The sequence below is a fragment of the Moschus berezovskii genome, chromosome 9, assembly GCF_049115385.1.
Source record: "Moschus berezovskii isolate FMDL1 chromosome 9, NW_MosBer_1.0, whole genome shotgun sequence".
Lineage (NCBI taxonomy): Eukaryota > Metazoa > Chordata > Mammalia > Artiodactyla > Moschidae > Moschus > Moschus berezovskii.
This window is the reverse complement of record NC_142468.1, coordinates 23,235,997-23,258,262: the sequence shown is the minus strand read 5'-3', so window position 1 is coordinate 23,258,262 and position 22,266 is coordinate 23,235,997. Positions and strand designations below refer to the sequence as shown.

The window sequence follows — 22,266 nt, the reverse complement described above, 5'->3', positions numbered from 1 at the left end:
GGACATGAGTTTGAGTGAACTCCGGGAGTTGGTGACAGACAGGGAGGCCTGGCATGCTGTGATTCATGGGGTCGCAAAGAGTCGGACATGACTGAGCGACTGAACTGAACTGAACTGAACTGAAGGTTTCAAATCAGATTAACTAGAAGGCTAAAGAAGGAGGAGTAAGTTTATACGGGAAGCGTACAAGCTTGATTTGAAGATACTGAATTTATGGTACCCAAATTCATCATGTTAGGCCTGCAGATCTTGTAGCTGAACATGAGGGACAGGTGCTGAGGTACATGGGACACTAAGACAGAGGCTTAGAAGTCATTCCCCCTGGGGGTGTCATTCTTGTCAGCAGTGAGGACATCCCGCATGGAGCAGACCTTGCAAGCTTGGTGGGAGTGAGTCGTTTAACATGTTTAAAAGTTGTTTTAAATAAACCAGCATTTTCCAATCAGAAGATTGTACTTAAAGTATTGGTTTTTAAAATAAGATCAAAAGATATGGCTAACCATGAACTCTTATTGCCATGTGACAATAGCAGCTGGAGCTGGTTGGGGGCTGTCCCCTTGAAATCATGGGTGAATTGTCTAATTCACCACCATCTCCACTATTCCCCATCATCTCCTAGCACTTAATATTAGATGGAATCCACATTAATGGTTGCCTAGGGCTTCAAGGCAGGAAGGAAGGGCTGGAGGCTTATGACTAAGAGATCTGGAGTTTCTTCTGAGGGTGATGAAATGTTCCACAGTTGATTGTAGTGATGGTTGATCAACTGTGAATATAGTAAAAACCATTGAACTGTACACTTAAAATGGGTGGATGGTACAACATGTGAGTTGTCTCAACAAAGCTGTTTTGTAAAAATGCAAGAAAAAGGAACATCAGTGGCTATTGTCCTTGCAGTGTTGGCTTTCTTATAGCAGAAAATACTTCTCTGTTAATGTGTCTCTATCATAAACGGGAGAGTGAAAGACGGACTGAGAGGTCCATGTATTTCAAGAAAAATGGGAGAGAGTACGTCTCTTTGTGGTAGGGAAGACTTTCTACTGGCTAAGATGCAGACACTTTGTCTCTTTATTAATATACATTACTTTATCCTAGCCACTGAAGGCATGTGGGTGTTAGGGAAATAACTGCTCACGATCAGCTCTCTGAGGTCCACCCACAGCTAAGGAGAGAGAGAGAGGAAAAGCCAAGAAGGATGGAGAAGGAAATGGCAAACCACTCCAGTATTCTTGCCTGTAAAAGGCCCATGGACAGAGGAGCCTGGTGGGCTACAGTCCATGGGGTTGCAGAGTCAGGGACGATAGAGCACTTTTTAGCAACACAATAATTTTACTAATTTTTCTAATGAAAATATATATCTCTGGATATTTAACAATATTCATTAATTCACTTAAAAATAATTATTAAACATCTACAGTATTCTAAGCATCATGTTAGACTTATATTTGCACAAGGTGACAGGATTCCAGCTCTTAATGTACCTATAAGCTAGCTGACAAAGTATGGTAAATGTTCTTAGCACATATTTTATATTTTAAATGTGTTGATAACAGGAAATTTAAAAGATGAATTGCTTGAATCTGCCACAGTGTACAGTTTTAACCATCTGACCCTAAAATGTGTTATATGACTACTTGGGAAATTTAGTTGATAATAGAACTCTGGGACTACAATAACATAAAGGATCCTAGAGGTCATCTAATCCGTTCCTTGTGTCAAATAGCAGAAGAAAGCAATTCTAGAAAGTAAAAATTCATTCCATTTTGATATCCTGAGAAATATGACTTCCTAAATATTAAGACGAGTTGACTCACTGGAAAAGACTCTGATGCTGGGAAAGGTTGGGGGCGGGAGGAGAAGGGGACGACAGAGAATGAGATGGCTGGATGGCATCACCGACTCTGTGGACATGAGTTTGAGTGAACTCCGGGGGTTGGTGATGGACAGGGAGGCCTGGCGTGCTGTGATTCATGGGGTCGCAAAGAGTCGGACACGACTGAGCGACTGAACTGAACTGAACTGAACTGAAATATTAAGACATTTCTGTTCTAGGATGATAAACTTAAAATGGTAGTTTAAAAAAAAAAAAAAGCAGAGAAGGAAAAGGAATACTCAACATGACTGGTACAAGGAGAAGAAAAGAGGCTGGTATACTGGACGCTGGAAGAAGCTTTACCAAATGCTGACAAGAGTTCAAGGAGGATGGAAACAGAGAAGTCAGGAGGTTACGGGACCATCCATCCAGAGAAATGGGGCTAGAGAGAGACGCAGCTGCAGATGGAAAAGCTTTCAGAACACCTAGTCCTGAAGTTAGCAGTGTGGTCAGATCAGCACAGTCCAGATTACTTGTTTTCAAATTAATTCATTTGTGTTTTGAATTGTATATATGATGAACCAAGGTCACCCTAAATGTTATTCTCTCCTTCATTAAATTCTCCCTCAGTCTGAAACCCCAGGCTTGTTAAGGCTCTAATGTGGATGATATCCAATTCCCAAATCTGCTTGAACCAGAGAAAAATATATGTTTTGTTGTTTTTTTTTTTAACCCATGGCTTCTCACCATCAGCTCTGTTGTGTCTGGGGCTGGATAATTCTTTGTTGCGTGGACTGGTCTGTGCATCACAAGGTGTTTAGCAGCATCCCTGACCTCTACCCTCTAGACACGATAGTACTCACACCTCGGTATTGCCCACAAAATCACTTCCAGCCTAGAACCACTGAACCACATTTATCTGTTGCTGTATTTGAGTCCAAGAGTTATCAAATCCCCTATGAATATACAGTGGAGGTGAGGAATAGATTAAAGGGATTAGATCTGGTAGACAGAGTGTCTGAAGAACTATGGATGAGGTTTGTTACATTGTATAGGAGGTGGTGACCAAAACCATCCCAAGGAAAAAGAAAGCAAGAAGGCAAAGTGGTTGTCTGAGGCCTTACAACTAGCTGAGAAAAGAGAAGAAAAAGGCAAGGGAGAAAGGGAAAGATACACCCAACTGAATGCAGAGTTCCAGAGAACAGGAAGGAGAGATAAGAGAGCCTTCTTAAGTGAACAGTGCAAAGAAATAGAGGAAAACAGTAGAATGGGAAAAACTAGAGATCCCTTCAAGAAAATTGGCGGTACCGAGGGAACATTAATCCTAGGATGGGCACAATAAAGGACAAAAACAGCAAAGACCTAACAGAAGCAAAAGAGATTAAGAAGAGGTGGCAAGAATACACAGAAGAACTGTACAAAAAAAGATCTTCATGACCCAGATAACCACGATGGTGTAATCACTCACCTAAAGCCAGAAATCCTGGAGTACGAAGTCAAGTGGGCCTTAGGAAGCATCGCTATGAACAAAGAGAGTGAAGGTGATGGCAATCCAGCTGAGCTATTTCAAATCCTAAAAGATGATGCTGTTAAAGTGCTGCATTCAGTATGCCAGCAAATTTGGAAAACTCAGCAGTTTTCATTCCAATCCCAAAGAAAGGTAATGCCAAAGAATGTTCAAACTCCCACAAAATTGAGCTCATTTCACACATTAGCAAAGTAATGCTCAAAATCCTTCAAGCTAGACTTCAGCAATACGTGAACTGAGAACTTCCAGATGTACAAGCTGGATTTATAAAAGGCAGAGGAACCAGAGATCAAATTGCCAACATCCATTGGATCATACAAAAAGCAAGAGAGTTCCAGAAAAACATCTGTTTCTGCTTCATTGACTACGCTAAAGCCTTTGACTGTGTGGATCACAAGAAACTGGAAATTTCTTAAAGAGATGGGAATACCAGACCACCTTACCTGTCTCCTGAGAAATGTATATGCAGGTCAAGAAGCAGCAGCTAGAACTGGACATGGAAGAACAATTTCCAGCCGTGGCTGGGAACCCACTGGTGCAGCCTCCTGATCCCAAGCACTCTCTCCATGTGCTCGCATCCCTGATGGGGTTTGTGGTCTTGTTTATTACCATTCTTCTCTCCAAGTGTGGGCCTGATTCCCTATGGAAACCGGGATTTTCATCACAAGGATTTTCCCTAAGCACAGGGTTAGGATCAACATGGTCAGTAAACGTGAAATGAACATTTTTTTAAAACACCAAAAAAAATAGGGAAAGGAATACGTCAAGGCTGTATATTGTCACCCTGCTTGTTTAACTTCTGTGCAGAGCACATCATGTGAAATGCTGAACTGGATGAGTCCCAAGCTGGAATCAAGATTGCCAGGAGAAGTATCAACAACCTCAGATATGCACATGATACCACTCTAATGGCAGAAAGTGAAGAGGAACTAAACAACCTGTTGATGAGGGTGAAAGAGGAGAGTGGGAAAGCTGGCTTAAAACTCAACATTCAAAACACTAATGGCATCTGGTCCATCACTTCATGGCAAGTAGATGGAGAAAAAGTGGAAACTGTGACAGATTTTCTTTTCTTGTGCTCCATAATCGCTGTGGATGGTGACTGCAGCCATGAAATTAAAAAATGCTTGCTCTTTGAAAGAAAAGCTATGACAAACCTAGAGAGTATATTAAAAAGTGGAGACATCACTTTGCCGATGTAGTCATGGTCCATGTAGTCAAAGCTATGTTTTTTCCAATATTCATGTTCAGATGTGAAAGTTGGACCATAAAGAAGATTGAGTGCCTGAGGAATCAATGCTTCTGAACTGTGGTGCTGGAGAAGACTCTTAAGAATCCCTTGGACAGCAAGGAGATCAAATCAATCAATCCTTAAAGAAATCAACACTGAATATTCATTGGAAGGACTGATGCTGAAGCTCCAATACTTTGGCCACCTGATGCGAAGAGCCGACTCATTGGAAAAGACCCTGATGCTGGGAAAGATTGAGGGTAGGAGGAGAAGGGGGCAACAGAGGAAGAGATGGTTGGATGGCATCACCGACTCAATCAACTTGAGTTTGAGCAAACTCCAGGTATAATGAAAGACAGGGAAATCTGGCATGCTGTAGTCCATGGGTTTCCAAAGAGTTGAACATGACTGAGTGACTGAACAGCAACAAGCTTAAGACCATGCAGAGTTGGGAGAGCACCCTGAAAGATGGTGACCCAGAAAAGAGGACCAATTCCTATTTCACACAGAGGGTGAACGTGAGATGATGCCTTGAGCAGGCAACAAATGAGACACTCAAGGCCTCGTTTTAGCAGATTCAGTGGACTTCAGCCTTTTGGTCCTTGGTCTCCTCATTGGAAAGAGATAGCATTTTGAGGACACAAGTGAAACTACAAGTCCAATATGCCCCCTCAGGCTAAGACTCATTTCATGGCCCAGGACCAAAGTGAACACAGGAGCTTGGAGGAGACCTCAGAGTGTGCTCCAGATGAGAGTCAGGGCTGACTTCTAAGTGATGGGACTTGTGAGTGTGTCGCTAACACAGAAGAAGGGAGAAGTGCAGGAATGGGTTCCTTCTGGTTATGTCAAGAGAGATCAGTGATGCTCTGGAGATGTCAGAGGGTAGCTGAAATACAACTTGGTATAGACTAGAAAGTCAGATAAAGTTTACTTCAGATCCTCCCCCTTATAGGAAAGTCTTAGAAGGTAAAAGAATGTTTCTCTTGGGATAAGAATGTCTAATACAGATTAGATATGAAATGATATCTTCCAGATTCCTCTTCTGGGTTCATGTATGTTCAGGTTGGAAAGGCATAGAAATTTTATATATATATGCTCCATTTCTATATTGATAAGGGAAATTGAATTAAGAGTCTTATCAAGCTGGAAAAGTCTTACAACTTTATTACACTAAGACTGTTTCATAACTGGTTCTTATTCTGTGTAGTCGAGTTATGTCTTTCTGCCATGGATGTTGAGTAGCTTGATTTATTATTAGCAATGGCTCCAACCTGCCTTGTACTGCAACCTCTTATTGATATATAACTCTGTTATCTCTGAGCCCAGTGGTGGGTACTTTCACTGAGGCTGAAGGAAACCCATGCTGGTTTTTCTTTTTAGTCTCATATTCCTTAAACCCTTGCTTCCTTCTTTCCTTCATCAACTTTTGTAGTAGTGACCTGGGCTCCCAAGTATGTCTGAGCCATGAACAGTGACTGGACTTTTGCTTAAGTGGAAGACCATGATGAGATTGGGTGTCCGTAAGCATGCTTTCGTTCTGTTTCATTTCAGGCACTTCTGGATCTAGCTGTTTGACAGCTGCGCTAGGAAACACCTGGAGTCACAGTGTGAACACCCGGCTGATTTTCCAGTACCTTGGTTCAGACAGAAGACAGGTGAGTGCTTTGACAATGTTCTCTGGCTGTCAAGGTCAGGGAACAAAGTGTACCATCTATCTGGGTGTTCATCTTCTGAAAGTACTGGCCATGCTGTCTGTCCTGGGCCAACACTGTCAGAGGGTGGGTAAAGAAACCAGTCTCCCTGCCTACCTCAATAGCAGTTCTAATAAACTGGGTAGGTAAGTCACATACAAGGAAAAAAAATACAAAAAATAGAGCATTGCCCCCTGATTTTTGCCAGTAGCTTGGTGAGTGACCAAGGTTTCCACCCCTAAGGGATCGCCAACATTCTACCTCTAAAGGGTGAATGAATGATCATTTCTCTTAGCTAGTATTTGTTAAGGGCTAGATAATTTTTGTATAAATTAAATAATGATGATGCTTTTTCTTGAGGTTAGGATGTTTTGAAATCCTTACGCCACACAGACTCTGCTAAGTGAATACACTCTTCTCCAGATCCTGGGTACTTTTGCATTAACTCATAAACCAGTAGGTTAAAGTACTGAATGATGCCAGAAATTATCCAAAAGGATAATGACTCTCTCAGAACTCTATTAATGCTGTCTATCCTGGGCTGCCGTCTCTGGGGTCACACAGAGTCGGATACAACTGAAGTGACAGCAGCAGCAGCATCCTGGACTCAAATCCCCACTTGTAACCAGAAAGGTTACTTTTTACATCTTTCTTAATTTCCCCTCCTACTCCAAAGAAAAGAACACCACACTCTGACCCCTTCTGTGAAAAGTTTTATAATTAGGAAGTTTATTTTTCCTGATATCTAACCTCAGCTGTATCCTGCTTTGTGGACTAGGCTCCATCTTGACCTCTCCTCCAAGTGGGAGAAAGAAGACAGGGTGATTATCCTGTTTTGTTGGATGGGGCAGAATTCAGAACCCAGACTTGCCCATCTTGCTAAATATATAACAAATCCAAGTTATTAATGAAAGAGGCATGAAGTATCATGCTGGTGGTCCTTTCTGGAGAAGGTGGTGGGAAGGGAGTTGTTTCCCTTTACCTGCATTAGGTAAACTGGCTGTTTTTCAAGGAATCAGGAATCATCAAAAACAGACATGAGCCTTTGCCTGTTGCAGACATAACTTTCTGAGTGCCCTTGGTTACAGACCAGAGACTTCTTCTTAGTTTGCTCGGGACTGTGTAAATAACATTCCAGCTCGATGATTGAGTCGGCCATGTTCTGAGAAGACAGAGCTGCTTGTTTTCACTGAAGGGAACATTCTTGAGTGTTCAGGCCCTGGCCTGCTCATTACCTCGGTGATACCTTTTCCCTGATGAGTTAAGTATTCTGGGTTCTAAATCCATTACTTCTCTTTCAGTGGAACACGTTAAAAAATGTTCCGGTAGAACCTAATAACCTTTGGTTTGTACATTAAGTTATAAATCATGTTCAATAGACCCTGTTTACAGCCATCAGGGATACCATTAAGGACTGTCAAGCACTACTACCGAAACTCTAATTTGAGAAAGTAAAATTGCTTGTGAATGCTTTCATTTTCATGGATCCTTAACTTTATGCCTTCAAAACTTATAGTTTATCTCTGTTCTTGATTTTAGATGGTACACACGGATTTTTTGATTCAGGTTATTGTATATGGTACCATGGATTCCAGGTTCCCAGATCCCAGTTTTAGTAATTCTGCTTAGCATTTATTAGTAAATAAAGAAGTCAGAGCCGCACTTTTCTTTTCCTTTTGTTTTAGTAAATTAATTAGTCATTTCTTTTTTGTCAGTGTCAACAGAAAGTAGCTGGCGGGCTACTGTTATCTGTGTACCTTTGGTGAGTGGAGGATTTGGGTGGCTGTTGGTTCTTGGCTCATAAGGTCAAATGCAGGCCACTAGCCACAAGAAGAACAGGGAGCAAAGCAGGGATAGATCAGTGACAGTCTATCAACTCCTGTCCTATTAGATAGGTCAGCAGCGTCATCTTTATCTACAAAGGGCAACTTGTTACCATCATTACTAATCCATCGAGTGGACTTAAATGTCTTTGAATCATGTTCGCACACAATAATCGGAAAGTAAATTAAAGTAAAATATGAACAGTGTTAAAATGGCCAACCCAAGCAAAAGAATGTACATTTAATTAATTTATAGAAATGTACGTGACTTTTGGGACCAGTTGTTAAATGTGTGGCCTAACAACCAGGATAAATGTTGGTATTGAAAACATGTCTCTATTTGATGACCTTATCTTGCCTTAGCAAAGTGTGTACCTAGTGATTCCCTGAACCTTTCCTGTGATCTTACTTCCTGATCAAGTAGGAAAGCCATATGAAAGCCAAACTTTTTCTGGGATATGGGCACAAAATAAGATTTGAAAGCTATCTTTTAAGGTAATTGCACAAAATATTTCCTTCTAACTCAGTTTAATAGGAGAATTTGCCTGGATCATTCTTGTGTGGGCAGACCCATGGAGCACCAGCTGCTTGGGGAGGATACCAGGATAGCTTGTGGGTTTTTCTTTGTTTTTTTTTTTTATTGCACAGGTAGAGGCCACTAGACCAAAGGATCAAGGTTATAGAATAAGGATTATGTTTTATCCCCTTTCTATGACACTGAGCTCTACAACAGGGCTCTTGAATGTGAGGCTTAGTCTGAGACCACAGAGCTGGAAGGGGGTCAGGTCAAGCTGAGCAGATCCGCAAGCCGATTAACCCGAGAGTTGAATTGTATAGTCCAAGGCAAGGAGTCCGCCGTGGGTGATTATTTTCTTTACACCCTGGAAACTTTGTAAAATTATATAACCAGGAAAGAAATCTCCTTATCAGGGCACAAGCCAAGTTAATTCTCTTGTTTATTCTTCTTCAGTGTTGAAAAAAAAAAACCCTTTTAAGAAGCTGGGAAACATTTTCTTTTGGACTAATTTAGCTTTTTTTCCATTTGACTTTTATTTACTCTTTCCCTCCTCTCCTTCAATCTTGCCCCACCCTTTTTGCAGCATTTTTATTCTTACCAAAGACATATCCTTAAGTGAAATGAAGTGAAGTGAAGTCGCTCAGTCGTGTCCGACTCTTTGCAACTCTGTGGACTGTAGCCTACCAGGCTCCTCCGTCCTTGGGATTCTCCAGGCAAGAGTACTGGAGTGGGTTGCCATTTCCTTCTCCAAAACTAGGTGTTCTGTTTTGTTTCTTAATGCTCAAAAATATGTTTTGGTCCGCTATATGCGTGCAAAGTAGAAGACACAGTTCCTGCCTTCAGGGTTCTTCCAGTCTAGTATAGGAGATGAACCAAAATGCAGTGAGTGAGTTAAAGAGCAGACTCACACTGAGGTCCTGTCCCAGGCAGTGTTTCATTTGTGATCTAATAAGTGGTTAAAAACGATAACTGCTTTGAAGCCAGAGGAAGGTGAACTCCTCAGAGGCACATTCATCTTTTCAGGAGAAGGTGGGACTTGAGTATCACTTTAAATCATTTCTCAAGCCCTGGCTGCACCTCCCACTCACCACAGGAACATTTACAAAATACCAACGCCAGGGCTGCACCCCAACCAAGTAAATCAAAATCTCTGCTGATGGGGCCATGAGTTCGTGTTCCTTTTATTTGTAACACTCTCTCCAATGCTTCTACTGTGCAGCCAAGGTTGAAAATCTCTGCCTTAAATAGATCAAATTAGGTGAGTGAAAAAGGAAGGAGAAGATGTGGGAGGGAGGTCAAACAGCAAAAGAAGAGAAACAGAAGGACAGGTCACGTGTTCAGAAGATCCAGGCTGAGGTTTGCCTTTTAACAAGAGCAGAAGGTTTGGGTCACACATTCATTTGATACACCTTTATTTAATCACCTCTTGTCTGCCAATTTGTGTGTAAGATGTTAGAGATTCAAAGTGTAAGTGGATGTCCTGTAGTTGTTCACAGATAAACATCTAAAGAGTACATGCTGTACCAGCATCATGCATCCAGTGAGAACAGAGGAGGTGGCGGCTGCTACAACAAAGGAAAACCATGAATGAGGCAGCGGCTCGTAGAATGGATCGGCTAAGGACTCCTTCGGGGCAGCTCTTATAGTAACCAGGTGCCTTGTAACAAGGGACTGGAAAAGTTAGAATGAGGGTGGTTATACTTGAAAGAATGATGAAAAAAACTTGATGAAATATTCATAATATTTCTCATCAGATCCTCATGTAGTCTGTTCATACAAACCACATATGGGATTATATAAATTTTTAAGTGCCCTGGAAGGAGTAATGAAGTAAATTAATCCCAACTAAGCTTCACACCCCCTTGATGAAATAAATATTATGACTCTTATTTCAACAAATTGGAGAGAGGTAACTTTTTCATATAGGAGGTTTATTGAAATGGACTTTATAATAATATTTTCATCTTCTGCTCAGAAAGCACTCTGAAGTTACAGAACACTGGAGGGAAGAGCCTAAAGACCAATCCTATTAACCAAACTCTGATTCTTACTTGAATCCTTAGGCTTTTTCGAAGTCCCTGGTTATTTTGCATCTTGAAAGTATTTAGTGTTTCCTTTTTGGTGACGGAATTCTTCACTCCGTATCCATTTTGTGTTTTGAAAGACTCAAACCCCATCACTGTGAAGATTTTGTAATGCGTGCATGCTCAATCGTGTCCAAGTCTTTGTGATCCTGTGAAGGCTGTGACTGAATCTTAACTGTGTACCCTCAGAGGCAAGACAAGTGCTTGACCCTCACACGTTCAATGCATGTATTTTGAAAAAGAAAAAAAAAGAAAAAGAAACTCCTTGCATCCACACATGAACGCAATCTTGAGGAAGAAGGGTATACTGCCTATTTAGAATCACTCTTCCCCATAGAATTCGAGTTTTCCACTGTAAAATTCCTTTAAATTATTAGTAATAGTCATTTTTAAAGGTGAGCATAAAATCTTATAATTCAAGCAGATACTTCTGTAGATACACTGTAAGAATACTGATTATAGGAATATCTTTTTGCAGAACCTGCCTGCTGGTGGCTGTAGGAGAGTGGGAACCAGGCTTCCCTTGAAATCCTAGTTGGAATTCCTTTGTGTAAGCAAGCCAGAGGCCTAAACACAGACCCAGGCTGAGCACAGGAGGAGTCCTGCAGCTGCTCTCAGGGAACAGGCAGCCAGGGGACTTTGGCCGCGGGGAAGGATAAGAAATCTTTGCTGCTTTCTTCCACAGGTCTTAAGTTCTCTACTGTGTGGTTGGAAAAGCTTAATGAAGGACTGAAAAACTGAAAGAAAAGATGATAAATCATTTCTCCCAGATAAACTGAAGGGCAGATTTGGGGCAAGAATATCAAACATATATCCCTATTCACCCAAACAAAGACAGAGATTGGAAATGATGTTTTGCCTGATGTTAAGTCAGTTTTATAAATCTTTATGAACCTCTACCTTTGTAAAATGGCTCCAGGGCACTCATCTTGTTTGTTCCTTTATTTTCTGCCCCAACTCATCTGCTTTTCTTAAGCAAAGAGACTGTTCGTTTTTTTTTTCAATGGTGACTCGATCCAGCCAGAGGAGAAGTTTGGCTGTGCTGCAGGGGTGGGAGAAATGTCTTTTTAAGCATAAATATCTGCAGAAATAGCAAGGGGAACAGAGAATCCCAGCCAAGTACATTGCCTTGGGTATAAATGTTACCTCCCTTTCAGAGCCTCTCCTGTGTGAAGTCTAACCCATGGCTTACACTCTTCCATCGCAAGTGCTCTAACAGCTATTGAGTCTGGGAGAATGTATGAAAGGGGACCCCAAAATGGGGACTTTTAAGAGGATTCATTTTTAAGGTCACCCGGTAAGGGTATTAAAATCTAAGGAAATCGCACCTAAAAGTAGACAGTGACAGCAAATGATGCAGTGAACTAAGACTCACAGAGGAGAAAGACAGGTTCTGACCTCGAAAGGGTAACTCACATCCCCAAGCGCACACTGCCTGTTTCTATCTCCACGTTCGAAATAAGAATATAATTATCTTTCCCACCACTTACCAAAAAAACCTGAACTCCATAGGACTCAGGACTCCATAGGACTTTGAAAAAAATCAGTGTGCTCCCAAAATCACCCTTGTGAATGGGCTAACGTAGAGAAAACTTTTCCCTTTTCCAATGACGAGGTTCCATTGGAAATTGACAGTTTAAAATGTACTTTGCACAACTGCCCCCATGCTTCTGATGGGGGTGCCCCCTTTCAGATAATTTGTACATGAAAGACCACAGACCTCTGATGAGGAAGAGTGCCCATGTCCCTAGGAGATTTTGAGCCACTTGAGGTCAATAGAAGTTTAAAGAAAAATCAAACCAAAGCAAGAGTTAGGGAACCAACGTAAAGTTTTGAATGTCTTTTTTTTTTCAATCAAATAGAGTTGCAAAATTAATTGTTGCCACCCTTTAAAAAAGGTTCAAGTACCTTTAACACCAGAAAGTAGAAAGAATACGTCTGTGAATAAAGAATACTGCTGTAAATTGAATACATTTGTTTTTATGAAAGACTTAGTACATGTCTTCATTTCTCTCTTTAAGGATCACAGCCTCCGACGGTCAGGGGCTGAATGAGTGGTCCAGTCACTGCGTGTTTAGGTGACTTCCCCTGTGATGAACCACTCATTTCACCGGTGTTTTGTTACCTCCGTCATTCTCCCCCAGCTATGACTAGTTTTACTTTTACACACTGTCTGGCACCAAATCTCCTTATTCAATGACCCTCCCAGCTCTAACTTGCCAAGTAAACCAGAGCAAATAGGTGAATGAGAGATTTCTAGAGAAATCTCAGCTGTGGCAGGAAGTAGAAGAGACTCAGGGCTTTGGAATCAAACTGAAGGCCTCATTGTCAGGTTAGGGAAACAACAGAGGAAACAACTACAAGATCTCGTGGACAAGGCAGTGACCCGGGAGTCAAGGATGCTGATTATTAGTTGGCTCATTTGAAAATGAAGGTTGGACAGGATGTTGTATTTTAGCCTTGGCTGGTGAGCTATAGAAAGTGAAGTTGCTCAGTCATGTCCGACTCTTTGCAACCCCATGGTTAGCTATGAGTGAGGGGAAAAATGGGGTTCTTTGGTTAGGAGAAGCAAAGGGGAACAAAGGATTCCATATCTGTATAAAGTGTAAACGGATTTACAAATGAACCAGCACTTTCACTAGAACAAAACCATTTAGAATATGACAGTGTCGCTGCCCTGAGATGCCCTCTAGGAATCATCTCATCCAGAGAGTATCAACTACAGTGGGAGGGAGGCTTAAGAGGGAGGGGATATTTGTAAACTTATAGCTGATTCACATTGTTGTACAACAGAAACTCACACAACATTGTAAAGCAATTATCCTCCAATGAACAGAATGAAAAATAATAAAATTTAAAACAAGAAAACAAACAAAATCCCAGGTGTTCATTAACAGTGACAATACCTAGGCCCTGCCCCTAATGACCACTCAGAGAGGGCAAGTACTTTTGGTGATTCTCACAGGAGTGGTCTTCAGACCCATAGTCTATTCTAGTCCCTTCATCAAAGGGTGAACAATTAGGGATGACTTATTCAGGATCACACAACTAGTACGCAGTAGAAATGGAACTGGAGTTAAATTCTCTCAACTTCTAATCTGTTGCTATTTTCACTTTGCCGACTTTTAGTAAGAAAACTGGGCAAAAAAGTCCCCAACCCAGTCAAATTACTGTGTTTGCAGGCTATGTGATATTTATATTCCCTCTGACTTTCAGTGGTTCATAAAAAGGTTCTACAGAACTCTGCAGAAAAATATTTTTGAAAGGTACCATCCCACCCCGCATTGCAATGAATCATCAGCCTTTTAAACGCTTGGGCCCAGATAAGTGAATAAGTGACTTTTTCTAAGTTGAACCTCACCATGAGCATGGACTTCCCAGTTGAATGACTTACAGACAACATCCTGCAAACAGGGCTGACTTCTCTGCCCCTCTCCTGCAAATGGTCTTTTGTGCTCATAAAGGGTCGCCCTTAAAATCTTGAGCTTCCTGTTGCCTATCTTCATAGGCTAGATGTGCTCAATGGTTTTTGAGTACTGGAGTTGTGTGTCTGGTTCTCTCAACATGAGAGAAACTTCATAGCTATATTTTTTACGTGTTTGCATCTTTAGTTTGAGAAGTCCAAATGGTACAGAGAGAGCAAAGAAGGCAAGAAGTAGCCCATGTGGGGACCTGTTTTCTACAATCTTGGGGTCCCACTGTTTGGTAGTGAAAAATATCCTTTCTCCATTTCTGTGCTCTAGGCAGCACTAATTTAAAGCTTCTTTAATTTCCAGGGATGGAAGGAAGTTCTTTGTGGGTATCAGATTTTATAATTCCACATGCATTTTTCCATTAACTTCGACAAGAACCTTTTAGTATACATCTCATCATCTTCCTTTTTACAAATAGATAAACGGGCTAAGAGGATAATACTGTATATCCAGTAGTAGTATTGAGATTTGAAGCCAGGTTTGTGTTAACTCTGGAGCGTAAGTGTTTTTGGCTATACCATATTCTCTAAGATGAAGGAATTTATTTTTAATTTAGGAATGAAATGAGATGCTAGAAAATGAAGCCTTGTCTGAGTGGTGATTCTTTTGGCTTGTAATGAATAGCTCTTATTATCTTTCTGTCTGATTTTTCCCTGGGGATGGCTGGATCTTGAGTGTCATTGAGCTTACCTCCAGAGTTTACTAAATTGCATATTAGAACAGCACTTCTGCTCTGGGGCAGGGACATTAGGAAGTAGATGATGAGCCGCTTCTTGCTTTTTTCTCTTACTCTTGCCATTATTTGGCTTGTGACTTCTGGCACGTGACTGATTCAGAATGCTCCTTGCCCTGTCCGTGTATATGATTTGAAAAACATAGTTTGTCACACATATGAACCAAGGAGGTCCAGCTTACAGAACTCATTGTCTGGTTGATTGCTGTGGATGGTAGAGCGTGCCTGCCTGAGCCTGTGGCCTCTGCTTCCCTCCCAGGGATCTGCTTGGTTCGATGCCGGTTTGCATTTCAGTCTAATTGGAGCAGTGCATGGGGTGGGGCTTCAGACCCTTCCAAAATCTTAATGGCTTATGAAATTAGGTGTAGGGGTATGGGAAGCAGACAAAGCATTTGCATGATGGAGATGTGAGGGGAAATGAATCAAGTATGTCTCTAGAATTCTATTTGAATATATATGTCTGATTGTGTGACCATAATATTTTATGATATGCTGAACATTATCTAATGCATGATTGGTTGTCAACTGCAGTATAACTCATTGAGCTTTCCTGATTTCTGCTGATCTAAGTAATTTGGGATTTTCAGTTACCAGAGGTGACATACTCACTCCTTCTTTCCCTCAACCTTTTCCTACCCTGTTGTTCCTCTCTCCACACCCACCCCTCCAGTCACCTTCAGATTTTTAAACCAGTCAATGACTGCTGGCAACTGCCTTAGCGTTCAAATGCTTGAAGCAGAGATTTTTCCACAGAGGGTCTCTTTCTGAAAGTTTCCCTTCTTGGCTTGGCATAGCTTAAGAGTTCTGGCATCTAGGACAAAGAACATGTGTGCTGGAGTCTTGGACCCTTGTTTTATTGTTACCAAAGGGATCATGATTTGGCGAACACCTTTGGAGAGCCAAGCTATAGTGTACAGTGGCCCTACCTATGCCTACTTTCTGAATCCTTGACTCAGAACTAGCAGTGAGAGACTGAGCCGAGATCATGATCCATGACTCTAAGTAACAGAATTCCCTTTGTGTCACACTTCCGGAAAGAGATGCATCAGTAAACCTTAGAAGTGAGGCATCTGGTGTGTCGGGAAGGGATTGAGCACAAATCACCCTGCACAGTCCTGACTTTCTGGTTGCTTTGCTCAGTCTTCCCAACCATTTATTGAGTTTCCTTTGTGCCAGTCACTCTCGTAAATACTTTGTGGGCATTTTCTTGTTCAAGCCTCACAAACACTCTATGAGAGAAGTATTACTTGGTATACTTTAAGATGAATGTATTGAGGTTTACAGAGTTTTTAAAAACTGCTCTGAATCACATGGCCCTGAATCAAGGGGTGGCCCCCCTATACATACACACTCTCTTCTTAACCATCATCCTATATTGAAAATGTTAGTTGCTCAGTTGTGTCTGACTCTTTGTGACTCCATGGACTGTAGCCCACCAGGCTTCTCTGTCCAAGGAATTCTCCAGGCAAGAATCCTGGATTGGGCTGCCATTCTCTTCTCCAGGGTATCTTCCCAATCCAGTGATCGAACCCAGGTTTCCGGCATTGCAGGCAGATTCTTTACCATCTGAGCCACCAGGGAAGCCCATCCTATACTGAACCCCATGTTAATATAAGATTATTCATGCACACTGCTTGGAAGTAATTGCAGAACATTTCTCCAAACAGTCACTGTGGCGTGGCCACCTTCAATGTTTGAACCAGGGAGAATGCTGCCTTCAAAGAATGAACTGAGTCTTTGCCTTGAGAGAGCTTTGTATAATAATCACTAGTTAAATAATCCCTAGTTATTTCCTATGATGATGTGGCTCTGGGTAGCTACAGAACACCCTTGAGGAAGAATGAGCTCCATGGGACATGTTCAGCTCCTCTGAACCTCACCATCCAGTCAGGGAGCCTGGCCCTTCCTCTCTTAACTGCTAAGTTCTGGCCTTTCCAGCTGGTTTCTTTTTCACATTCTGATTTGGCTTCAGTGTTCTGCCATGTTCCATGAAAGCTGAAAAAAATAGCCTTGGTGGAGTCTTGCCCACACTGGAGACAGATCTGTGCCCACCTGTTCATGGTCTCTTCCAGTGGGAACCTGCAGGCCAGGAGGTACGGTGGCAGCGACAGCCCTTCCCTCATGGATGATACAGCAGGACATATAAGCCATCTCTGCCTCCTTACACTTTCCTTGCAAAGTCACTTTCCCCATGGAGTAGTCAGTGCCATGTTTTACATTTACAGCCTTCCTGAGTTGTCTCTTCCTCTCTGAAAACATTATTCTGCCCCTGCTGAGGAAGATTCGGTCAGTGTCTAGTGAAATGGGAAGACTCTGACGGTTCTGTGTTCTCTTACGGGGGCCTCCTTAAAATCCAAGTGCAACAGATCCCGTGTGACCTCTTCCCCTTCCGCAGGCACGCTTATACCATGCTGTTCCCTCTTGTTTATAGTTAGACAGTATTCTTTCCAGACACACTGTATACGGCCACACATGGAAAGTTAGGCTCTTCTTTGTGACTGGTCTCCACTTTCTACCTGTGACTAACCTTACGTATTTATAGCCCTCACTCTGAGATCCCTGAGACAGCCTCTGCTAAGAGCATGTCAGCATTTCATCCCATTGCTTGGAGAAGAATAGTTCTTCCCAGAACCAGCCTTTAACCTATTAAACAGCAGACGTTTCTACCAGAGGCTTCATTTGTCTCCAGGACCCCTGTGTATAGGGAGTCTCATTACACGCTGTGGTTGTCTAAAAGCCAAGTATTTGCAAAGAAAACCCACTGAGACAAGTTGGCTGAGTGACGGCCATAGCATCTGTGAAGTCTTGGTCACTTTTTTTTCCCCCTCTCCTAAAAATTGAATATTTTCCCTCAGTTAAGAAATGGTATACATTACAGCTTTAAAGGCTTTCGCAATAAATCTTCTAGAGTCTGCAATTGTAATAATAGTCCTTTGTGGATGCTCTAACCATAGACATGGATCCTCTTATAACTCTTCTATTTTTATCTAGACTAGACCATTAAGTGTTTGACACTCCCCTTTCCTACCATCCTTTCCTCCCTCCTTCTTCCTTTTCTACCTTCAGATCTTTGCCGGGTAGATGTGTGTGCCAAATGCTGGGGATATGAAGTCAAATGAGTCTGATTTCCTGCCCCAAAAAGCCATACAGCAGGAGGAAGATGCCTAGTAGAGAGTGACAGACATAAATATCAATATATACAAGGAGGAACTGGGGGAACTTCACTGGAGGACAGAGTGGTCATCTGTATTGGGATGCTCAGAACCCTCAGCAGGGAAAACATGGTCGGGGAGGATTCAGAGGAGGGTATAATGTTTAAGTTAAGACTTGAAAGGCATATCAGTACTGACCAGGCAGGTGGGAAAGGAGGCTGAGGAAGCTGTATGAACAAAGGCTCCAGGGTGGGAACTGCAAACGGTCCTTCTTTAGTGCTGCTGGGGAGAGGATATGGGCGGTGTCTGCGCAATGGGTAGGGGTGGGGGAAACTGAGGCCTGTGTAGAGAGATACAGCAAGGAAAGACAGGACAGTTTAGACTTGACTGTGAAGGCTTAGAAGCCCCCATGAGAGACTTCCAGCAGGGCTGTGACATCAGATTTATACTCTGCAAGGTGCTCTTGAGCAGGAGTTTGCCATATGGGTTTGGAGGCATTTGAAATAACATGCAAAGAAATGAGGGCCTGAATGGGAACAGTGGTCACTGAGATGGAGAAGCAGGAAAAGAGATGCAACGACTAGCGGGCAGGAACAACAGCATACTAGCAGCGCGCTTGGCCTGGAAAGAGGTGGGAAGAAGGGTCATTTCTGATATAAGTGAGTAGTGAGGCTATTGTTCATCCACTCACAGAATGGGCCTGTCCAGGAGATGAGCAGGCCTGGGAGGGGGACAGAGCAGGCCTTGCCCAGAACACACGCCATTCCCTAACGGGACAGAGTAGTGATTTCTTCTCTTCCACCAGACCTCAGTGACTGCCGTCAGGGATTAGGTTGGAGATCAGAAGGGATTTTTATAACTGTGCAGAATCTTAGGTCCAAATGTTCTCTTCCCCCCGCTGGCCCTGCACCATCTCTTCCAGCCCATCATTCCCTTCTTCCCAACCTTCAGTGCTATTTCCTTCTTTGAGAACCCTGGTTTCCATAAAGAGACAGTGGTCATCAGAATGTGCAGGAAGTGAAGTTTGGAAACACATGCTGGGGAAAGTGAGGACAGGTGTATCTCCTGCTCCTGGGAATTCTGGCAAACTTCAGGTCTGGGGTGTAGAATCAGTAACCAGTTTGGAGAACTACCAGTTTAGGCTTCAAAGTTTTGTTTTTTAAAGATCCTCATCTGCAAATTGGGAATCAAGAGGCCCTGCCTTGTTGGGTCCTGCCAGTCAGTTGCTTCTTTGCTCTCAGATACACTCCCTGCCTTTCCTCTGCTCAGGTTAGTACCACAGGGAACTGACCATGTGATCTGCCTTTCCAAGCTCCCTTTCCATTGATTCTGCTTTGTTTGGGGCCCTGGGAGAAGCCACATATTTCTGCCACCCTCTCTCTTTTTCCAGTGACGTCTCCAATGACCCCAATTCCTCCTCTGTGATCCCTTTATATGGGCTTCTAGATGGTGCTGGAGGTAGAGAACCCATCCATGCAGGAGATGTGAGAGACATGGGTTCAATCCCTGGGCCAGGAAGATCCCCTGAAGCAACCCACTCCAGTATTCTTGCCTGGAGAATCCCATGGACAGAGGAGCCTGGAGGGCTCGCAAAGGGCTGGACACAACTGAGCAACTGAGCACAATCCCTTTGTGGACCCAGCTCTGTGAAGAGCTGGAGATGGGCAGCTCCATCCTCTGAGCCCTAACAGCACCACCCCTTCCTTTGTTACTCCAGCCCTAGGGGTAATAGTGGCTTCTTACTGTTGCTGGTCTCTATGTTGCTTCACTGTTCCTTATTCTCCTTTCAAGCTCTTCCAACACATTGTAACTAGTTCTCAACATTAAACTCTCTCTCTTAAACTACCTGGGGTGAGTCCCATTTTTCTGATGGACCTTGACTGACATGGTCTATATTAGCTCTTTGGTTAGCACATGGATATGAGACCCTAGATAGTCTCCGTTGGTTCTGTTCCCCAAAGAGCCCTTCTGTTTGCCATGATACTCCAGTCCTGAGAGTTGGGTTCCTGGACTGGGCTGTCTTGGAGGCAAACATTTTGTGCAGTGCTTCTTGAATGGCATGAGAAAAGGAGCTCTCTTGGCTCAGTCTCCTTCCTGTGGGATTTTCCAAAACTTTCCAGATGTATCTAAGCTCAGGAAACATTTTAATGGCTGGAAATAACGCCTCATGGGGGCTTGGGGGCTTGAAACCCACAGAACACCTAAAAGAGATGTGTTGAAATATTTCATGGCCTGTATGCACATATCCAGACCCTGCCTCTCCCTTGTTGGAAGCCTGGCAGGCTCCCTTCCCCGTCGTGGAAGAGGAGTTGGCATTCTCTGAATGCACTGATGTCATGGAGCAGAGGAGCAGCTCTGAAGGTTGGAATTCTCTCCAGGAAGGACAGGATGATTAAGTGGTTTACTATGTAGCTGGTTACTAATTCAGATTCCACCTCTGATTCTATAATGAGAATTCTATTATCCCCTTCTAAGGCCAATAATAATGACTATAAGATTGATCTGGTGGTGGTAGTATAGCCACTAAGTCATGTCTGACTCTTGCAACCCCGTGGACTGCAGCCCTCCAGGTCCCCTGTCCATGGGATTTCCCAAGCAAGAAGACTAGAGTGGGTTGCTGTTTCCTTCTCCAGGGGACCTTCCTGACCCAGGGATTGAACCCGGGTCTCCTGCATTTCAGGCGATCTCCTGCATTGCAGGGAGATTCTTTACTGACATGAGGGAAGCCCCATAAAATTGATCTAAGTCATAATAAATCTTTTCTAAGGCCACCATTACCAATTTAATGAATAGGATCCTTCTGAGATTCTCATGAGGATGGGCATCATCCAACTGCAGAATACATTACTGATTTTCTCCAAACAAAAAGCTGAGGCTTTCACTGTGCTTTGTTGCCTACATTTCTTAACAACTTTCAGAAGGGACTCTGTTGGGGGATCATTGTTATCTTAAAGCACTCATCAAAGAAAAATGGAAGTGGGGGTGCTATATTTGTGTACCTTCTCAGATCCTTCAATATTGGGCCAAGAATTAGAGAGTAATCATTTCTAGTCTGTGGGGGTGAACCCCCCAGAAATTGCTAAGAGGCTCTTACATACTGTATCACTACCGGGAATATCTGAAACTCCATCCTTTCGAATGACTCTGAATCCAGCCCCATATTGATTCATCTGGGCTATGTCCAGGAAGTTCCCAAATTCTTTAACACAGTAACCACTAAAGAGGATACTTGTGTGGTTGTTTGATGACGCACAGAACTTTATAGGTCTTGGGGTCAGATATATGTTTTATATTAGAAGAGCAGAATTTTAATGAAAAGGAAGCAGGTGGTGTGCACTAATGTGAATAGAGTTTCTGGTGTCTCTGAAATGTCCAGTATGGTATTACTTCTTTCTTCTAACCAAGTTTCTTCCATTAGCCTGCAAAGGAGCTGATAGAATGAGTAATAGCCCCAGACACACCGTGGGAGAACTTTTACATTTTATTGCATCAAAAAGCTAGGATAATTTTTTTATTCTCTCAGCGATTTAAATTAATTCATAGTTCCTAGCCTATAGCAAATATACATACATAGCCCTTTGTCTTCACCTCTGCTGCTGCTGCTGCTGCTAAGTCGCTTCAGTCGTGTCCAACTCTGTACAACCCCATAGGCGGCAGCCCACCAGGCTCCCCCGTCCCTGGGATTCTCCAGGCAAGAACACTGAAGTGGGTTGCCATTTCCTTCTCCAATGCATGAAAGTGAAAAGTGAAAGTGAAGTTGCTCAGTCGTGTCCAAATATTCACGACCCCATGGACTGCAGCCTACCAGGCTCCTCCATCAATGGGATTTTCCAGGCAAGAGTACTGGAGTGGGTTGCCATTACCTTCTCCGGTCTTCGCCTCTAAGTACTTACAAAAAAGATTCCTCCATTGTGAAAACAGGCAATGATATTTTAGAATTGCATTCTAGCTTTGTTTCTAATTAGATGCGTGATCTTGGGCAGAGGACTCTGAGTCACAGTTTCTTCTATAAAATAGATCTAGAAGATGAAGCAGTTCCATGTTCTACCTCAATTACTGTTTTGTACAATGGGAACATTCTACATTATTTATGGTAGGGCTTGCCACACTGCTTGTGCTGAACCATGGTATATAACCCTAGCACTCTGCACAGTTATTAATATTTATTTGGTTAATGACTTCCTCTTGTAATGTTTCTTGACCAGTGGTCAGAGGAATACC

At 42.7% G+C, this 22,266-nt stretch overlaps 1 protein-coding gene across 9 annotated transcripts in view; it reads left to right on the top strand.

The window, feature by feature from the left end:
- The window catches only part of RAD51B (RAD51 paralog B), a 761,238-nt gene that overhangs the window by 584,408 nt on the left and 154,564 nt on the right, over positions 1-22,266 (top strand). For 6 of the 9 annotated variants that reach the window (XM_088839521.1, XM_055435705.2, XM_088839515.1 and 3 more), the window contains one exon: positions 6,124-6,227. The exons of the other annotated variants lie outside the window; for them this stretch is intronic. In XM_088839521.1, the coding sequence (XP_088695647.1) occupies positions 6,124-6,227 (104 nt within the window). The remainder of the gene's footprint in view (positions 1-6,123; positions 6,228-22,266) is intronic. 9 annotated transcript variants of the gene reach the window in all.